This window comes from Homalodisca vitripennis, chromosome 8 (assembly GCF_021130785.1).
Source record: "Homalodisca vitripennis isolate AUS2020 chromosome 8, UT_GWSS_2.1, whole genome shotgun sequence".
In the NCBI taxonomy this organism is placed as follows: Eukaryota; Metazoa; Arthropoda; class Insecta; order Hemiptera; family Cicadellidae; genus Homalodisca; species Homalodisca vitripennis.
The window spans coordinates 112,059,663-112,081,497 of NC_060214.1; the positions used below are offsets into that span (position 1 = coordinate 112,059,663).

A 21,835-nucleotide genomic window follows, 5' to 3' on the forward strand; every position below is an offset into this window, starting at 1 on the left:
AAAATTCTCTGAACTTTTCTTTGCAAAGTTGCCATGACTTTTTTCGTATAAACTTAGCCACAGATGACAACAATGGGAAACTAACTGAAGCAAAACTCCATAGAAACCCGTTTTTAATTTACATCTGTTTCATATACCTGCGATCTGCCATCGTTCAGCGATATAAAAAAAAAAAAAACAGTAACACTACGTTTCGAGATCTGCAATCTGATCTCTTCTTCAGGTAAATAATAAACCTAACACATAATTACAAAAAAAAACTAACAAAAGATTAAGTGCATGTTTTAGAGTTAGTGAAGTTGACACACAATATGGTGGTTGTGATTCCTGACAGGCGTGCCACAACGCTTTGGTATGATTTGTTTATTTTAACCTAGTTTGTAATTATGTATTAGGTTAGTTATTTACCTGAAGAAGAGATCAGATTGCAGATCTCGAAACGTTGTGTTACTGATTTTTGTATCACTGAACGATGGCAAATGTCCAGAAAAATCCTGATTCCTTCACAATCCTCCCATCGTCAAAAACAAACTTCAAACAAAAAAGGTACCTGCGGTTAATAATAAATTACCTGTAATCAATTAAAATTATGAGGTAACTTGGTGGACATTGCATAATCTGGAAAAAAATACTATTTCATATTTTTAACCCTTCTGATACTCTTCAATTTCGACCTGCCCGAACATTAGCACGACTGACATTTGATTTCATTGTCACGGAAAATTTCTCTTCTCAAAATGTCGTCATTAAAAAAATGTACTAATTTAATTGGGTTTTCACTAAATCGCGCATCATAATTGTTATTTCACATTCTCTTTAGCTAACATAAGTCAAACAAGTCCATTGAAAAGCGAAATATTTTAATAGTTACAAAATAGTTTCTAAGCAAATAACAAAAATATAATATCTTATTTTTAGGACCCAAATTATACGAGAGGAATTGGGAATTAGTTATAAATTCGGTCATTGTGATATAATAAGAAAAAACAAAGTAATATACATTGGAAATATATTTATTTTTACAGTTGGAATGTACAGGTAAATGGGATATTTACAAAGATATTACTACACATATAAAAATAAATAGACTTAAGACAGCTTTAGTGAAAGAACTGTCACATTTTTATAAAATAATATATGTGTATAAAAACATACTACACTTTTGTAACAAACAGCAGAAGAAGTAAAGTTTCGTTAAGGTAATGATGAAACCCGTTCTTTAATAATTGACAAATAATATTACAGCTTGCCTTATAGTGTTATACAATTACAGATCTCAATGTCAGCTATGATGTGTTGTATTATACAAACACGTTCTTTCCACAAACATTTCTAATACACAGTCCTGCTTTCTACTAATTTTACAACGAAGAAAAATAAATGCTTCATTCGGACTAGATTATATTTTGACTTTTACATTCCTGTAATAAATATTTCGCTTAGACGCTATTCACTAATAACTAATACGTTAGCGGGTCAGATTCCGTTATATGCCCCCAACGCTAATTTTTCATTTACGGATGATTATAATGAATTACAATTAGTTACTAGCTAAGAAAAAAGCTAGTATGTGAAGAAAAAATACTCTATAATCAATTAGTAATTTAATTCCAACACCAAAAAGAACACAACAAATTTTACTGAGAGTTCTTACTGAGGTGGTCACAAAGCGGCAATGTCTTGAAGTATAGCTTCAAATGGGTTAGTGCCATCAGTGAGTCACTTCCACCACATAAATTCAAAAAGGTAAATAGCTGTCCAGCAATTTCGAATCTACTTAACTGTACAGGTAACAGAGTTAAAGTGAAGCGTTGTGTTGCAGCGCGGGCTTGCCGTAATCGGGATTCCCGAGAAAGATAAGGTTCAGCGACAACAATACCGACCGCAATACCTGGAAATGCTTGTTGATTGATGGAATGTTAGTTCTGTTACTCAACTACATCGTTTTATAAGGTTCTAAGTTCGTTGAAAAAAGATTAAGCGTTGGGGGCATATAACGGAATCTGACTCGTTCGCGTTAACAGGATACGAAACATACCAAGCATAAAAATACAGTTTTAACTCAGAGTAATACAATAATATCACAGGTCTCGTACAAAAATAGACAAAACAATGATGTATAAAATTACAAACAAGTATATTAGTAAATTATAACTAAGCACCGCTGTTACTAAAATGGTAAAGTGTCGCTACATATAAAAAAAAAACACTAATTAAATCTTATAAAACAATATTTGGTTCGAAATACTTGTTCACAATTCGGCTTTTCACGTTTCGTGAAAACTGATTTGCACTTATTTATTCCTAAGGAATACTTCTGTTTTTTTACCAGTGACAATATCGTGTATGCCTATTGATCATCACACACAGAAACGGTGAATATCACGGTTAGGTTTTGGTGGGGGGGGGGGGGTTGCAGTAATTATTAGAAATAAAGTATTACGGTAAAGTATTTCCCATAAATAAGTAGATTTAGTAAAATATTTTATTTGAATTTTAAATTTTAAAAATCGTTTTCATTATTGTGTCCAACCTTTCTTCTCCACTGAAATTTGGGAAGAATGTCAATGAAATAAAACATTGATTTATTCATATATTCGACGTGTATATTTGTTAAAAGGGAACATTAATATTTTAATATTTTAAAAATGAACCGAACGGCTGTGTGGACAACAATTATGGAGATAATTAATAAAATATTGGCATATTTTAATAAATTTTCATTGCGCTGGTGTATTTAACGGCTAATGAACGGAAGCGTTAATTACTTTTTATCACTAAATGACTTAAATAGGTATCGGGTTAAATAATTAAATTCTTCAAAATAAACAGTACATGGGCTGACAGCCTAATTGCATTAAAGCAAGCACCAACATAATTGTCTTGAGATCGATAAAGGAATTTCTCTTAAGAATGAAATCGACCGTCCACCGCTTGTGTTGGAAGTCGAAATGGGAATCAAAAGATTAAATATTATAAAACGATATTTATATTCTCAGATCATATATTTTTTGCATAATTCACTTAAAATAATCGTCACGTACACAAATAATGGTTATATCACTGGCTGACAACTATAGTTGCCACCTTTAGACAAACAATCGATTTGCAAATAAATCTGTTCAGTAAAATAAATGTTTACAGATAACCGTACATCTGTAACATTTTTGCCGTGTTCGACGATTAGTTTAAGCTTGTCAAGCTAAGCTAAAAAAATATGATCTGAGGAAAAATTATCGTTTATTATACCTTTAACCCTTTTGGTACCCTTCCATGTTGAACCCCATTACGATCGATTTCTTTCCTAGAAGAGATTTCTCTATAGTTTTCATGAAACTCAGGTTGTGCGCTTATGCCGTACACATTTACCTCGGCTACAAATTTGATGTAAATTTAGACATATATTATAAATAATTTACAACATTGTAATGCATTAGGCATTTTATTGTAAAACATTAGTTCATTGTTTATTACTATATTTAGATTATTCAATTTAACTGTTTACGTAAATGAGAGATTTCAATATTTAAAGTGAGAGTAAAGTCAATGTTTTAATTTGTAAAGGGATTTACATTTTAATAGATATACGTAAATTCGAATTATTCTTGTTTATAATATAAATTTCGCTGTTATAGCAATTAAATGATACCCATACTGCAACGGTTTGAAACAAAACTGGAACTGTACGAATTGCATACTAATAATAGGGCATTCGTTTCGAGAATTCTATAATTTCAGGAAATATTTGTGTAAATACACAGAAAATCACATTAATCTTCAAAAAAGTATGGTTTGCGTTTTTTGAGTGAGCTTAAAATTGTCTAAAGATTCTTGTCATACCATATTTACCAACACTATTTTGTACTGCAACCGTCATAAGTTGAATAATTAAATTCAATAATTAAATTAACTAAAATTTAAAATGCATTTAGATTTTCGTAGGCCTTACGTTCAAATATGAAAGTCTTGAAGCATAAAACACTAAGTCTTCAATAACAAAATTAAGGTCATTAAGAAATGATCTAAACTTGGTCTATCCGATTTTAAAACAACCAAAAAAATCTTTGAAAACTTGGATTTTTAATTTGAAGGGATATTATTTGGGGGTGAAAATACCCGAAGTTGACATTTAACACGTTTTAAATGTACTTTACCACTGGTTTCAACAATAACACTCAAGTTCTTGCATTGCTGCTTGAACTATATACCCCAGTAACCTTAAGTTAAGGCGGAATTATATCCTTAGATCACTTCTTCCAAGGTCAATGTGTGCCCTCTCTATCCGTAAGTTTCCATCCCCACTCCTAGATCCTCCACGTCGGCGAGGTTGTACGGCCTTCCGTTGGCCGCAGAAACCGAGGACTCCGCCACCAACCCCAGACCGTAGACTTCCTGGGTCCTCTCGTCCATGTAGGCCATTGGGGAATCCTTGGGCTGTCTCAGGGCATCGTCTAGGGACTTCTTGATGTCTGCGCCGTTCCTGTCCATCGACGGCAGATGAAGGACACTCATGCTCTTGGGCTCTTCTGGAAAACAATGGTTTTCAATGAAAAGGTATTCTGGAGGTTTAGTAAAAATAACGTGCTTTAATCCATAACGGAGCCAAAGTGATAATGGTTGATTCAATGTGAATTTCCTGGAATCTGACGCTGACGCAGATTTGACTCCCGGGATCTGAGGAGACAATGAGAATGAGTCAAAGGTGTGACAGTGTCAGATTCCAGACGATGCACTAAGAGGAAGGTGAACTGGAGCTAGATTCAACTTTCACATTGATTCAACGGATTGAAGTAATATATATATATATATATATATATATATATATATATATATATTATATTATATATATATATATATACAGGGTGATTCATGAAGTTCTCCCCCCACTTCTACAGCACATTGTACTAGTAAAAAAAAATAATGAAAAAATGTTATATAAACATAGGTCCGAAAACGCTTCGTTAGCGAGTTACAGCTAGCGAAAGATTTCGCCTGAATTCCTGGGTTAAAGAGTAAAATATAAGCCATACTGAACTTTTGGAAAGGTTAATTAAGTAAGAAATATCGTGGATTCTTATGTATTTTTACCTGATAAAGCTAATAAAATAGGTTTCAGAACTGTACCTGTAGTATTTTTTGAGGGATTCAGGGTTAAAATGCAAAACATTTGGGCACGAAAACAATGTTTTTTTAAGTTTGATGTACAATAACTTTGTTAAATTGGTAATAAATACATAAACTCAACAACACATTAATTGTAGAGAATTAAATTCTGAGAAAATTGATATAATCAAAGTCTAAAATAAAACAGAAATAAGTACCAAAAAAATCGATTTTATTCAGTATAATACATTACTAGCTGTAACGAAATACCGTACGATATTTAGTTAAAATAAAACAAAAACAAAATGTTTTGTTCCTTAAATGATGAGGTAAATTGAGAAAACAAGATTAGCTGTTAAATAAATTTGTTTGTAAATAAAATATCATGTTTTATTACGTTGTATTTTTTTTTTTTTATAAAAATTTACATCAAATGTTCGAAAAATAAATGAAGCAAACATTTCCCATTATTGTTTACTAATCATCGAAATGCAGTTTTTTGTTTTATTAATTCCTAAGTTGGTAACGCACGAATAACAGCTGATCAACAATGGTATTCTGTACTGTTACGTTAGAAACTGTGTATTAGTGGTGTTTTGCAAGCTACAGCAGGAGATCGGGTTCTGTGAATCGTGTTATTAAATGCAATTTTTCTGTGAGTTATAATTCGATTGTTTATTCAGCGAAAAAAATGCCTTACTTATTTACATCAGAGGAATACGCTGATATGGTTTTTATTTTAGGTTACTGTAATGGTAATGCTAGAGCTGCTGTAGAAGAATATGAACTACGTTACCCTAATAGGAGGATTCCAGATACCAAAACAATTTCAGGAACTTTTCGTACTCTTCGGGAAAACAGGATCACTACCAAGTACTAGAACCAATTATGAACGAGCTGTCCAACTTGATGATGATATTGTTATTAATGCTGTTCATCGCAGTCCAGGTGTAAGTACACGACGTAATTTCTAGGCGGATAGGAGTTTCGCAGTTAACGGTGTGGAGGTCACTTAATCGAAACAAATTTTATCCGTTTCATAAACAAAAAGGTTCAACATCTACAGCTAGGGGATGGTCCGCTTCGCTTGGAGTTTTGCAACTTTTTGAATATTAATAATCAACCTCACAAGCGTATTTTGTTTACGGATGAGGCACAATTCACTCGGGATGGGTGTCAATAACTTGCACAATGAACACTCATGGGCAGAAGAAAATCCACATGAGGTAGTGGAACAGAACTTTCAACACCGATTTAGCGTCAATGTCTGGTGTGGCCTTTTGCACAATCGGCTGATTGGACCTTTTCATATTACCTGGACGCCTAAATGCTGAGTTCTATTTTGCATTTCCTTCAAGAAGAGTTGCCGCGCAGCTGTTAGAGAATGTTCCTTTACATCTCAGACAAAATTTGTACTTCCAACATGACGGAGCACCTCCCCACTTTTCACGTGCCGTTTCTGCTTACTTAAATCATCCAATTTCCTGGACACTAGGTTGATCGTGGAGGGCCTCACCCTTGGCCACCAAGTTCACCAGATCTAATCCCCATTGGATTATTGCATCTGGGATGGATGAAAGACATTGTATACAAGACAAAAGTGAATTCTCGTGATGAATTAATTGCCGCGTATTATGGATTTCGGCTGTGCAGATTACAGGAAAGTCCTGAAAAATTAAGAAACGCAACAAAAGCAATACACAAACGTGCTGCAAAATGTATTGATAATGATGGCCTCATTTTCGAACATCTATTATAAAAAGGTGCGTACGGTTGGCCCAACCTGATTAATTTTTGCTTAAAAATAGTATGTATTATTACTGAATAAAATCGATTTTTTTGGTACTTATTTTCTGTTTAATTTTAGACTTTGATTATATCAATTTTCTCAGAATTAAATTCTCTACAATTAATGTTTGTTGAGTTTATGTACTTATTACCAATTTAACAAAGTTATTGTACATCAAACTTAAAAAAACATTGTTTCGTGCCCCAATGTTTTTGCATTTTAACCCTGAATCCCTCAAAAACTACTACAGGTACAGTTCTGAAACCTATTTTATTAGCTTTATCAGGTAAAAATACATAGAATCCACGATATTTCTTACTTAATTAACCTTTCCAAAAGTTCAGTATGGCTTTTATTTTTACTCTTTACCCAGGAATTCAGGCGAAATCTTTCGCTAGCTGTAACTCGCTAACGAAGCGGTTTTCGGACCTATGTTTTATATAACATTTTTTCATTATTTTTACTAGTACAATGTGCTGTAGAAGTGGGGGGAGAACTTCATGAATCACCCTGTATATATATATATATTACAAGCTTGATAGGAATTCAGACAAATCCCATCGTTATGTGCTACAAAACCTGGAATAATTGTATTATGTTGTCTTCTTCAGGGGCCCAAAATTTAAAAAAATCAACTAAAAATTTCAAAGATTATACGTAATAACCGGAGAATATATTATATATAGTTGTATAAAACAATATTTAACGCGCTACTTTAAATGACATTTATGCTTTTTTAAATGGTAATAACAATAAATTATGGCCAAAATCTTGTTCTTTTTTCAAATCATAGGCCAAACCGATTACACTGCACGAGTATTGACAAATTGTATTGAATTGACAAATAGTATGTTTTCTGCCGTATATTTGACGATGATTCAATAAATAAATGAAATAAAACATTAACTATCAATAATTATAAACTAATCTTATGCGGAAAGGCGTACGTGTGATTACATTTCTGTAAATATTTTAAACTGTTATCTGAATAATTTCCATAACCACACTACTGTAAAATAACTGTTAAATATCCTCTAAATCAGCTATTTATTATTCGATTTAAATAGTTTGGTGTCATTAGATTTGTGATAAAACCCTAAAAAACTGTTATTCTTGTAATTTTTGAGAAAAAGTTATTCAAAGTTTAAAAGTTTTAATCCTTTAGTTTTGGTCCTTTTTACTCCGTGTTGTAGTTTTAAATTTCAAGGTCATCTTGGGTGTACAAATTTCATTGGGCGAGGTTATTCTATTTAAAAGACTACAAAAGTACGAGAAAAGTCTATAAGTGCTGTATAAAAATGTATTATAGTAGTGGGATGGAACCAGCATAATACATGTTTTGGAACTAAATCGAATTGAGCTTTCATAAATACACGCACAAAATACACTTTATATATCAAGACTAAATTCTTAAAAAAAGAATAAGCAGAAAATCCAATTAATAAAATAAAATAAAAAAATGTCATGCAAAAAGATTCGGAAAAGCCTTGGGATCGAAAAATTTAAGTCAGAAGTGAAAAGGGCGGGCGGATCCCAATTTGCAAATCTTGCCAATGTGTGACCAAATAGTCGTTCAAAAACATTACCATATGTGAGAACACCAACAGATTACATATATACAGCTTAAGTGGATTTATATCATATCTTCAGCCTATAATTATCTACTAAAAACAGAAAACATGTTTTACGTTACTGATAACATTTAATTATTATGACGAAATTTATTATAGAGAAGGTACTATAAGAATCTACTGGTATAACAAGCAGATAGACTAGGCAGGAATATAACAACACTTTATAAGACAAGGGAATATGTGAGAGTTTCCTAAGAGATATGTATCTATGGAATAATCTCTTTAAAGAGCATATGTCACGAAAAATCCAAAGCCTGACAGACTATTACAGGATATTTTACAACTGTTATTATTTTCATCGTTATTTGTTGGCTGAGCGTTAGCGAAGCCCATCACTCGAGAGGCTGAACAAATTTAATCTGTCGGTCTGTTTATTTGTCTATCTGTCCGTAAGACGTCTCAAAGACGAATTGACCTAGACTTTGCATGGTTTCAGTTCTATATCTAAAAAAAAAATTGGCTTTGTTTTGATGGTGGTTGAAGGTTGAGCGTTTGTTTTTACATTGTTTTTCTTTGGTTAACCGTGATGCCAAACGGAAAGTAGCAGAATAAATAATAAAACTGAGTACAATCATGTGAAATTTTAGGATGTGACATTTTTATAAAAAAAATGCTCTTTTTTAAATTTTATTCATAGAGTAAAAGAAAAAAAATGGAATGTCAATGTTAAAAATGGTTGGCAAATATTTGATTTAAAAATGGAATGTCAATGTTAAAAATGGTTGGCAAATACTTGATTTAAGCGCGCTCTTGTGTTGCAGTACCCTCCCTAGCTAACAAGAATTGTTCTTATTTGAACATTGTTTTGAAATGTAACTGAAAGGAAAAAACACGTGAATGTATCATATGGCAACATATCTAAAAAAGAGTTCATCTCTGGACTTTAATTTTGCATGAAACTTTATTTATACATAGAGAAGAATTAATTCTATAATGGTGAATATTTAACCATGGAATTTGGCTCCGCGTCATGTTCGTGTCAATTTCTGTTCTATGTGACTATGTTTCCGTATGTTGCGTTGGGATATTGGGGTGGATTCAGAGATCCTCACACGTCAACCTGAGCTTATTGTGTGCCCCTTTGATGTTAGAGGGGTAAGCCTATCTTTGTGCCCTTAATTAGGCTAAGAAGCTTTTCCCCGATACTAGCATCTGGTTCGTCGCCTGGTTGTTTATCACCGAAAAGAGCCCTTCTCCTTGCTCCCAGTCTCTCACAGTCCAGTATTATGTACCAAAATGTATGTTTATCTGTCCGCAGAAAAAATCAGCTATAGACAGGAAATCTTTCAGCAACCTCAGCAAAGGTGGTAACGTGACACTTGTACTACACTACAATCGTACTAACCAGATTGCGAATTCTCGGCAATGCAGGAGAGGTTGAGATCCAAGGCTCGGAAATGTTGGGGTATCTGATAGACAGACTCAGGGTGGTACAACGGTACCGTCATGCTGCGACGGTGTCCCCGCTGCAAGGGCTGGGCGATGATCGGGGGTAGAGTATGCTGGCCGAGCTGACTCGCTTGAGGCGGTCTCGCTGCTCGGTCGGCGTTTCCTGGAAAGCGGTGTTCTCCCTCCCCACCACCTTCTCCGGAGTCAGTCCGAACAGGAGCGACCTGGGGACAGGCAAGAACAATGAGGGTGATTCGTGAAGATTCTCTGGATGCGGTACTATTATACAGCGTGTATCAAAATGAATGACCTGATTTTAAAACTCAATATCTATTGCTAAAAATGTACTAAAAAAATAATATTTATTGCAAAATACCCACAAAATCTTAAAGTTTTAGATTCATTTTCCAACAGGATGGAGCTCCGCCTCACTGGCACAACAATGTTTCGGCAGCTTCTCAACAACACTCTGCCCCACCGCTGGATAGGGCGCACGGGACCTCGAAACAATGCCCTTCATTCTTGGCCTCCAAGATCACCAGACTTGACCCCATGCGATTTTTTCTTGTGGGGATATGTGAAGGAAAAAGTGTTTGTTCCCCCTCTAACTCGTGACATCGAAGAACTAAAGAGCAGAATAACTGTCGCAATAAGGTCTGTGAACGCAGATACGTTGTGTAAGGTTTATGAGGAATTTAGCCTATCGCCTGGATGTTGTTCGTGCTGCTGCTGGTGGACATATAGAACATTTGTAATAACATACCTAAAACTTTAGGATTTTGTGAGTATTTTGCAATAAATATTATTTTTGTAGTACATTTTTAGCAATAGATATTGAGTTTTAAAATCAGGTCATTCATTTTGATACACGCTGTATTATGCAAACATTATAAATTATAGATGGCCTACCAGAACACGCAAAATAGTCAGCTCTAGAGGCCTGCCTGTCTGTTTCAGCTGCCCATGGATAACCCTGATGATACTAATCTTAATCTGCCAATACGTGAGGTGTAAAGTCATTAAAAATTTCTTTTTTTTAAGAATAAGAATATCTTTATTCATAAAAGTGTTACCAACATATTTTCAAAAAATTACAAGAATTTTAAACCAATAGTTTAAGAATAACTTTAACCATATTAAACACTTAACACACATTTCAATATAACAACTTGCATGATGACTCTTACATAAAAATAAACTAAAAGTAACAAAAAGGAAACAATTTACTTATATGATCATACTAACAAATATTTTAACTAAACACACTTTTATGAATATATTATAGGGCTTCTAAAGGCAAAGCCTGTGCAGAGGTTCCTTCATGCTAAATTAAATTCGTGATAGCTCGGATAGAATGTTGACTTGATTAGAATCATTCCCGTTCTCAATGTATACTTATGTGCAACTCTGATCCGAATAAAATGTTTTTGGGTCTTTTTTGTTTAACTCAGAACGTTACATTACCTGACTGACAGTGCATTTAATCGTTTTTTTTTTTTGGTGTTATTAGTTCTTAGGGCAGTAGTACAGGTACACTTCTAGTATAAACTCGTCTTATCTTATCAGTGGATACAACGCGCGCCGCTTATTTTTTGCCAGGTAATGAAACCTGCGTTAGTTCGGTGGGGGACTTAGTTTTTCTTTTCAATGGCGTGGTGAACTTTGGAGCGAGCTTGGACTAGCCGCGAGAGGGGTCGAGTTGGGGGGATTTTTTTCTCGCCACGCTTCAGCGCATGCAGGCAGCGGCAAGCATCGCGTATCTGAGTTGAATAGGCAAGCTAGGGTCTTTTGTGCTCTTAAACGAAAAAGACCCGTTTTAACTCAGAACGTTTCTGATACAGTTTAATTCTGAAGAACTCATCTTAGAGCCTCACTACTCCATTAGCGAATAGGCACAAGTCACATCAGTCCACTATAATACAAAAAGACCACGCGAAAGGTAATGCTGCCATTGCCAGTGTAGTAGGGTGGGGTTTTTATTTTATTTTTCAGTCGCGTGAACTTTGGAGCGAGCTGTATTTTAGAGGGGTAGGTGGGGGATCTGTCATTCTTCGCCGACGCTTCAGGCATGCAGGCGCGGGCTGTATCTGTGTTGATTATATCCTTCTCGAGGTAGACCTCGACACCGTTTTGAGTTATGGTGTCCCTTGTCACGTCGAACAATTCATCTTGTTCTACACTACATTAGAATAGGCCAAAGCCATCGCCACTATAAAAAAAAGCATCATCGAGATGAAGATTTTTTAACTGTTTAGGTTTCTCATTGTCTAGATTTCGAATTTAGAGTTACTTTTGGGCTTCTTCGATCACCGACAATTTAGGATCTCTTCAGAAAGACGTAGACTCTATATTCCAGGAGACACGTCTATGACAGTGTCAAACTTCAGACCACTGCACTTAGTGTAAGGGAAATTATGCTGAACTCAACATTTTTTTATTAAAAAAGGAGAGGCCGATCCCCAGTACTGTCCGTACTCATGGGCCATGCCTGTGCGAGAACATAATAAAGAGGAGAGTCGATACAGTACGAGGTTGATTGTACTGATAAAAAGTGCAACGGTCACAGACAGGATTTGAACCTGCGCTATCTCTACCTCAGACCCAAAGTCCAACGACTTGGACCGCTCGGCCATCGGCACTCCCAAACGGTTCTCGACAAATGAAAACCGCACTTAACGTGTAGATTAAATAATAATTTTATTTCTCGATAATAGTACGTGTTTTTCTATTATGTAATAAAAGAAAAGTCACAATTATCCGATAATTTTATTTTTGTCACACGAGCCTTTCGACATCAAAGATACCATCGTCATGACAAAAATAAATTCATTGGATAATTGTGACTTTTCTTTTTATCAAATAACAGAAAACAGTGTTGGAAAATAAGAAGAGCTCCTCCTTCAACGAATAGTATGTTTATTTGTGCTAACGTCTTGACATACGGGAAAAATATGTTAGGAAGAGTATTTTGCTCTATAGGGAGGATTTAATTTCAGCTATAATTTAAAGATTTCCGACTTAATGAGATGAATTTTCGAATTATTGCGTAAATTATAGCGTGTTTTGTTGGTGTGATTTTTAATGTTAGTGTTATGTAGTAATAATTAATCTTATCAAACTAGAGGGGAGAATAGAGGGGAGAGTCGATACAGTACAAGGTCAATGGTACTGATAAAAAGTGCTACGGTCACAGACAGGATTTGAAACTGCGCTATCTCTAACTCAGACCCAAAGTCCAAAGTCTTAGACTGCTCGACCATCGGCATTCCCAATTCTCCAGCGTTTGTTTATTGTTAATGTATTTACCATTGTCCTATAAAGCTTCCATGGCTAGGCTTTGAGGCAAACAAGGAAGCAAAGGAAATATTTTGTTCGAGCTCTTGAACATTTTCTTTATTTTATAGTGAGAAAAGTCCGTTATACAACTTTGTTCCATGTCATAACTAGACCACTCACGCTGTTAAGAGCTTCTTTCTCGTTAAGTCCCTTATGACATCTACTATATTACGAGTCAAAGGACTTATTCAAAGATTTTTTTAAATATATTAAGCAACTCCCTTTGCAAGAGGAAACATCGTTGAGCTACTTAAACTTTACGTTACCTGAGGGCAGCCCTGAAGTCCCTCAGGTGGTAGGCGTACAACAAAGGGTTCCCTGCAGAATTGAGGTGAGAAAGGATGATGCAGCAGAAGGTGACTGTTGAGGGGGCGTGCCACGGAGGATAATAGGCCTGGAAGAAGTTGATGGTGTAGAGGGGGATCCAGCAGACCATGAAGAAGAGGACGATGATGGAGAGATTCTGAGTAGCCTTGACTTCTCGCTTCCTCGCAGCCCCCAGCACCCTTAACATGGACCCGTGAGTACCGCTACTCGTTCCGTTCACTGTCACCATCTGCTTCAGCTGAAATAATCAAGACATTACTTATAAGGATAATGTGACATCAATTAGAAATGTATCAACATTAAGAAGTGTACTATGATAGACAAATTGTAGCGATAATAAGAATATCAGGAAGCCAAGCTTTGCTCGGCATTTTTCTAGTTAATCGTGGTTTGGGATTCATTTTATGATATACCTGTCCATCAGGAAGCCGAACTTTGCTCGGTATTTTTCTGGTAAATCGTGTTTTGGGATTCATTTTATGATATACCTGTCCATCAGAAAGCCGAACTTTGCTCGGTATTTTTCTGGTAAATCGTGTTTTGGGATTCATTTTATGATATACCTGTCCATCAGAAAGCCGAACTTTGCTCGGTATTTTTCTGGTAAATCGTGTGTTTTGGGATTCATTTTATGATATACCTGTCCATCAGAAAGCCGAACTTTGCTCGGTATTTTTCTGGTAAATCGTGTTTTGGGATTCATTTTATGATATACCTGTCCATCAGGAAAGCCGAACTTTGCTCGGTATTTTTCTGGTAAATCGTGTTTTTGGGATTCATTTTATGATATACCTGTCCATCAGAAGCCGAACTTTGCTCGGTATTTTTCTGGTTAATCGTGGTTTGGGATTCATTTTTATGATATACCTGTCCATCAGGAAAGCCGAACTTTGCTCGGTATTTTTCTGGTAAATCGTGTTTTGGGATTCATTTTATGATATACCTGTCCATCAGAAAGCCGAACTTTGCTCGGTTTTCTGGTAAATCGTGTTTTGGGATTCATTTTATGATATACCTGTCCATCAGAAAGCCGAACTTTGCTCGGTATTTTTCTGGTAAATCGTGGTTTGGGATTCATTTTATGATATACCTGTCCATCAGGAAGCCGAACTTTGCTCGGTATTTTTCTGGTAAATCGTGTTTTGGGATTCATTTTATGATATACCTGTCCATCAGAAAGCCGAACTTTGCTCGGTATTTTTCTGGTAAATCGTGTTTTGGGATTCATTTTATGATATACCTGTCCATCAGGAAAGCCGAACTTTGCTCGGTATTTTTCTGGTTAAATCGTGGTTTGGGATTCATTTTATGATATACCTGTCCATCAGGAAAGCCGAACTTTGCTCGGTATTTTTCTGGTAAATCGTGGTTTTGGGATTCATTTTATGATATACCTGTCCATCAGGAAGCCGAACTTTGCTCGGTATTTTTCTGGTAAATCGTGTTTTGGGATTCATTTTATGATATACCTGTCCATCAGGAAGCCGAACTTTGCTCGGTATTTTTCTGGGTTAATCGTGGTTTGGGATTCATTTTATGATATACCTGTCCATCAGGAAGCCGAACTTTGCTCGGTATTTTTCTGGTAAATCGTGTTTTGGGATTCATTTTATGATATACCTGTCCATCAGAAAGCCGAACTTTGCTCGGTATTTTTCTGGTAAATCGTGTTTTGGGATTCATTTTATGATATACCTGTCCATCAGGAAGCCGAACTTTGCTCGGTATTTTTCTGGTTAATCGTGGTTTGGGATTCATTTTATGATATACCTGTCCATCAGGAAGCCGAACTTTGCTCGGTATTTTTCTGGTAAATCGTGTTTTGGGATTCATTTTATGATATACCTGTCCATCAGAAAGCCGAACTTTGCTCGGTATTTTTCTGGTAAATCGTGGTTTGGGATTCATTTTATGATATACCTGTCCATCAGGAAGCCGAACTTTGCTCGGTATTTTTCTGGTAAATCGTGGTTTGGGATTCATTTTATGATATACCTGTCCATCAGGAAGCCGAACTTTGCTCGGTATTTTTCTGGTAAATCGTGTTTTGGGATTCATTTTATGATATACCTGTCCATCAGAAAGCCGAACTTTGCTCGGTATTTTTCTGGTAAATCGTGTTTTGGGATTCATTTTATGATATACCTGTCCATCAGGAAGCCGAACTTTGCTCGGTATTTTTCTGGTTAATCGTGTTTTGGGATTCATTTTATGATATACCTTGTCCATCAGGAAGCCGAACTTTGCTCGGTATTTTTCTGGTTAAATCGTGTTTTGGGATTCATTTTATGATATACCTGTCCATCAGGAAGCCGAACTTTGCTCGGTATTTTTCTGGTAAATCGTGTTTTGGGATTCATTTTATGATATACCTGTCCATCAGGAAGCCGAACTTTGCTCGGTATTTTTCTGGTAAATCGTGGTTTGGGATTCATTTTATGATATACCTGCATCAGGAAGCCGAACTTTGCTCGGTATTTTTCTGGTAAATCGTGTTTTGGGATTCATTTTATGATATACCTGTCCATCAGGAAGCCGAACTTTGCTCGGTATTTTTCTGGTAAATCATGTTTTGGGATTCATTTTATGATATACCTGTCCATCAGGAAGCCGAACTTTGCTCGGTATTTTTCTGGTAAATCGTGTTTTGGGATTCATTTTATGATATACCTGTCCATCAGGAAGCCGAACTTTGCTCGGTATTTTTCTGGTAAATCGTGTTTTGGGATTCATTTTATGATATACCTGTCCATCAGGAAGCCGAACTTTGCTCGGTATTTTTCTGGTAAATCGTGTTTTGGGATTCATTTTACGATATACCTGTCCATCAGAAAGCCGAACTTTGCTCGGTATTTTTCTGGTAAATCGTGTTTTGGGATTCATTTTATGATATACCTGTCCATCAGGAAGCCGAACTTTGCTCGGTATTTTTCTGGTAAATCGTGTTTTGGGATTAATTTTATGATATACTTGTCAGCAAACGATGAAACTATAAATGCCATGGCTACTTATTGTTCTTCTGCATTAAAGGGTGCTAGAGCAAAAGGTGCATTTAAGTTTCTTATTTTTATGAAAACTCTTCCGAATATGGCTTGACGTACTAATTCATTTGAAATTTATGTTGATCTTTTAAAAAATTGGTCCATGCAAACAACATTCACCAAGAGAATTCCTATTAATGCGATCCTACACCCGCTTCTCAGGAAATGCAATGCACAGCAATGTATACACACAATTTCAAATGGTCCTAAGGCGTGATATTGCACAGCTGCAGTAACGGCACATTTATATGTCGGTAAATAATTATTAAGTTCTGAAGCCCTACGACGTCTTCCGTCTCGACGTCCTTGTTCTTCTAATCGGTATTCTCGTTGCTCGTCATTTTCGGTACCTACACGTTGTGCCGCACGCTGCCGCATATCTTGCAGATGTTGAAACGTCTAAACCGTGATAAATCATGATACCTCTCTGCTCGTATAATGTAAGTTAGGGTTTGCAGGTATTTGACTTTAGCAGTAAATGTGGGACTAAGTATATGAAATAGATAAATAGAAACAATTTTAAAAAGAGTGAAATTATTCATCAACTTATATTACAATAAACATTTTCTTCCGGTTTGAACCTTCGTTAAGTTATACTAAAAATTGTTATTTACTCCATATGCCAGTTTGTTTTTCAGATACTCTGGAATGGACAGACAGACAGAAATACAATTTTTCTAGCCCCTCGAATGATTGTAATGTTTTATGACGTTGGAAATGAAGAATATTCGTCGGATACTTTTTTGGACCTCTTCACGCGATCGTGACTCCAGATGCCAAGAGTCGAGTCTGTGACAGAGTCAGATTCCAGACGTGCACTAAGAAGAAGATGAACTGGATCTGAACTCAACATTCACAAAACTAAAGAACAACTCGTTCTTAAAGTCAGAAATTCGAAGAAAATAACTCAATAAAGAAGACTATCGAACTATCTAAAAGCTGACTGTCTATGATAAAGAAGCCATGTCGTGCACTGATTTGCCAGATTGATAGGTAGTTGGTTGATCTCCAGCCAATCACGTCACAGCTCCGCTCAGCTTTATAAGTGGACGTGCATTACTGGATCTGACAAGATTTGATTTGTTATTTTTCGACCGAACATGGCAGTCTACATCGAGATCGAAATATCTTAAGAATTTTATAAATATATTATGAATTAACTGGCCGAATTCGGTTCTCACTTTCTTCGGGTAGGAGGCAATCGGTTGCGTAATAATCACTTAGATTCGGATACTTAGTTAAAATAATTGCGTTTACTTCTAATACTTTTAGTTATAATTCCATGGATTTTGTATTTAAAAAACATAATTACTGTAATTCCAAGTTAAATCAGTTTCAAATTAATTCTTATTAAAATGAAGCTAAATATTATTAATATAATATTCAAAAACAATTTGTGAGCCTTTACTCAGTGAACAGACTGTCTTTTTGAAAATCTCTTTTATTTGTCTTCTCAAAGATGAAAAACGACTTTAATCTTTCAAAACATCTGACCATTAGAGGTGTAAAATTTGTGTACACATTTAGGTCCACACTGCGTCAAATAATGAATAGAACAATGTTAATAATCAATTGATAAAAAAGAATACGCAACCGATTGTCTCCTACGCGTAAAGAGTGAGAACTGAATTCGGCCAGTTAATTCATAATTGCAATCTTATAAGAGGAATATATTGTTAAAACATATAAACCTGGCCGAATCCGACGCCTAACCTCATGCATGCCATTGAGATAATTGTGATTAATTGTGAGAAGAAATTGTGTCGGGGCGGTAACAAGAATGGTACATTAGCGGATTACTGCGCACTGTGTTAATGTAATAGGCGACTGTTGTAATACTCGAGTAGGTTCACTTTCAGTGCCTCCACAGTTGACACGCAAACCGCAGTGAAACTTTTCCATCCCCCTCACGATATAGTCTTCACTATTATTATCGCTTTGGATAATAACTGTGGAATTTGATTGGTACAATAGTAGTATTGTATTGGAATGAGCAGGCATAATGAATAGCAATAGCAATACATCAGCGTTTAAGTAGATTTTTGATACAAAATTTGGCCTGTTGTAATTAACGCTGTCGTGGTAACGCTTAAGGAAAGTTTGTACATAAATACGACCTCCAAAAGCCAAAAATACCTCCAGATCCAAATTTATACACAAGCTTTATGTATATACTAAAAAATGCAGTTTGTATGTATTAGAAAATATCAATAAGCACTTTAACACTGTGTGTTCAAAAAGGTTTCCATAAAATATTCAGTAAGTATTTTTATGTTAAGCGATTATATACAGTTTTTCCGCTATCTCAAGATCCCCAAAGGATTACAAGGCGATCATCGCGCCCCTACGCGCACACACCGTCACACGCGCAGTCCGGCCTACCTGACTCACATGGTAGACCATTAGTCTATTTAATTGCATTTTTATGTTAGGTTAATAATTTAGTAATTTTTTAAAATGACGATAAAAGAGTCCAAACACGAAACTAACTTGCATTCCTGTACGTAATAGTATTTTGAAACAAAGGGATCAATGATCAACTCAACTTTGTAATATAAGTTACTTAGACTTTATTTTAATAAGCACTTTGTTGATAAAGGGAATAAATAGTATACATTACAAAACGATAACGAGATAACGTACGGTTATTCCAACAATGAGAATGATTAATATATCATTTTAATAATTAAAATAATTGATAGAGTTAAACATGTATTATCAATCGGGAGTGCCGATGGCCGAGCGGTCTAAGTCGTTGGACTTTGGGTCTGAGTTAGAGATAGCGCAGGTTCAAATCCTGTCTGTGACCGTTGCACTTTTTATCAGTACTATCAACCTTGTACTGTATCGACTCTCCCCCTTATTCTGTTTGATAAGATCCTCGCACAGGCCAGTGGCCCATGAGGACGGACAGAATAAGGCTTAAAAGGGGATCGGTCTTTCCTTAAAATATAAAAAATATATATATATATATATATTTTTTATTTATCATTAACACTATGGTAACAACGTTGTATTATTGTAATTTTGTAATAATATTATATATTATATACTATTTATTTGCTTGATTAACAGGTGTTTATTCAACAGTCTAAATAACTTATATTACAAAGTTGACTTGACTATTGGCCGCTTTATTTCTAAGATATGTCAGGAATGTCGTAGGCATTTCGTGTTTGGAGTTTATTTTCATGAAATAACATTAAATCTGTTGATTTTTTAATAAAATGGAGAGCACAATTCAGAATATATTGTAATATAAAGTTGTAACTATTGAATTACTCTGAAAACTTCAAAATTTGGACGTCTATTTATAAGCTCAACTAGGTAACTGATTGCATTTATTTTGATTCAAATGCATGTACGGGTTTCTGAAATTCGCAAATGTCATCATAGCATCTGGTTATAACGTTGCTGTTATTTAATCCCATGCATGTTTCTCTGGTATGATTAATTTAAAATGAAGAAACTGTAATAGTTCCTACTCACATAATTATTTAATATTATAAAATTGTAATATTATTTCAACACTGTAATAACAAAAAGCGAACAAAATTCGTAAGTCTTATTATGTACATTGTTTATGTACAACAGGAAAATACTTTGATTGGAAGTGTTTTGGTTTACCGGAATGACGTTACAGTGTATCGTATAGCACAAAATATTAAGGTTTTAAGTATATAATTATTTAAAATTAAAAAAAAAATAGCAAAGCATACTGATAATTTTATAACGAAATACTTGCAGATCTTTCAGTGGTGTCAATCCAGTTTCGGAAATAACCCCCCCCCCCCCATTCGAGCTCTGACGGGCATCCTTTTTTGTACCTGCTTCCTGTGAATCTTCTCGGTGTCACAAATATAAATATGTGTATTTTTAGGAAATATTTTAAGAATTCAAAATGGAATGCTAAAGAAAGCATAGGGAATGCCCACATAAATAGAGGTCTCTAAATAACGACTGCAAATAGAACAACGCAAAATGCATGCTGTATACAAATTGCCTACCTTGCGCCCCCCCACATAACGTCGTGTCCTACAGAGTGGCAAACCGTCCAAAAACTGGGGGAAAATATGACACAAATCATATATTCTTTCATGAAATTCCTCATTACTACATGCTTGGGTGGCGATTAAAAATATTTACTTAGAATTTGTGCTGCAATGCAAGAAAAATACATTACCGATATTAATTACTATTGACTTTATCACAAAATGCAGTTCCATCGTACACTAAAACCTTTCTTTATAAAGAGGTAAAAACATATTCAGTCATTGGTAAAAACTACCTGAAAACCCTACCACTCACCTTATGTTACTTTTCTAAATTTTCGTCTACATCTGTAACAATTCCATCTAACAATCGATATTCAACCACACATGTCGATCCCTTCGTAGAGTTTTATACAAATTAAAACAACAACCTTATAGCTTTTTAGCTTGTACATTCTTGTACTTCATACTTGTCTAACATCACGTTGTAGTCTTTTTATTAATTTCATCCATGAGAATTTACTGAACATATTTCTTTCTATTGCCACCGTATTGTGGCTTCCTGAGCTTTCCACATTTTGTCAGTAGGACTCGTACGTTGAACCAGCAACACACCTTTTTCCACGTTTTATTAAAACGAGACCTAACGTAGGCGATTTGTTTTAACGCATCAGTTTAATTTAATTTAGTTTAGTTCAATTTTCTTGAGACAATATGAATAACCCTTTTACGTGATTAGTCAAAATGAGGATAACACCTTTTGTATACCTTTCGAATGTCATTCAATTTATTTCATACAATAACTAATCTCTACTACACTTCTCATCAGGGGTTTATTTGTCTTTAGGCCGGTTGGTAACTGACATCGCCAGAAAAATTAATACAAGTGACAAGCATATGTCCTTAGGCAGTATCCAAAATGAGGTCAACTATTTTAAAATTACAATTTAACATTCAATTGAGTGACATTATACATTTTTGAATTTCAGTTATTTTTGAACAAGTCAGAGAAAACAATAAGCAAATAAATAACAAAATGTAACAACAGGTATTAAAAAATCAAAAATCAAAATAATATATTTAAAAAAATAATAACACAATGGATTTTCGATAACAGAGGATTCTGGGTAAAACACTAAAACTCCCAATATATATTACGACTAGTTGGATACTAGTCAAACAAATAAAAAGGAGTTATCACTAGCCAATTAAATATCACAAAAT

The 21,835-nt window shown here is 35.0% G+C and overlaps 1 protein-coding gene across 1 annotated transcript in view; it reads right to left on the bottom strand.

The window, feature by feature from the left end:
• Nucleotides 1-4,387: 4,387 nt before the first annotated feature.
• LOC124367906 (adenosine receptor A2a) overlaps nucleotides 4,388-21,835 on the bottom strand; it is a 174,214-nt gene continuing 156,766 nt past the window's right edge. Inside the window, exons 3-5 of the mRNA XM_046825104.1 lie at nucleotides 13,518-13,816; nucleotides 9,872-10,139; nucleotides 4,388-4,526 (exon numbers count right to left, since the gene is read on the bottom strand). Of these exons, the coding sequence (XP_046681060.1) occupies nucleotides 9,971-10,139; nucleotides 13,518-13,816 (468 nt within the window). The 3' untranslated portion in view covers nucleotides 4,388-4,526; nucleotides 9,872-9,970. The remainder of the gene's footprint in view (nucleotides 4,527-9,871; nucleotides 10,140-13,517; nucleotides 13,817-21,835) is intronic.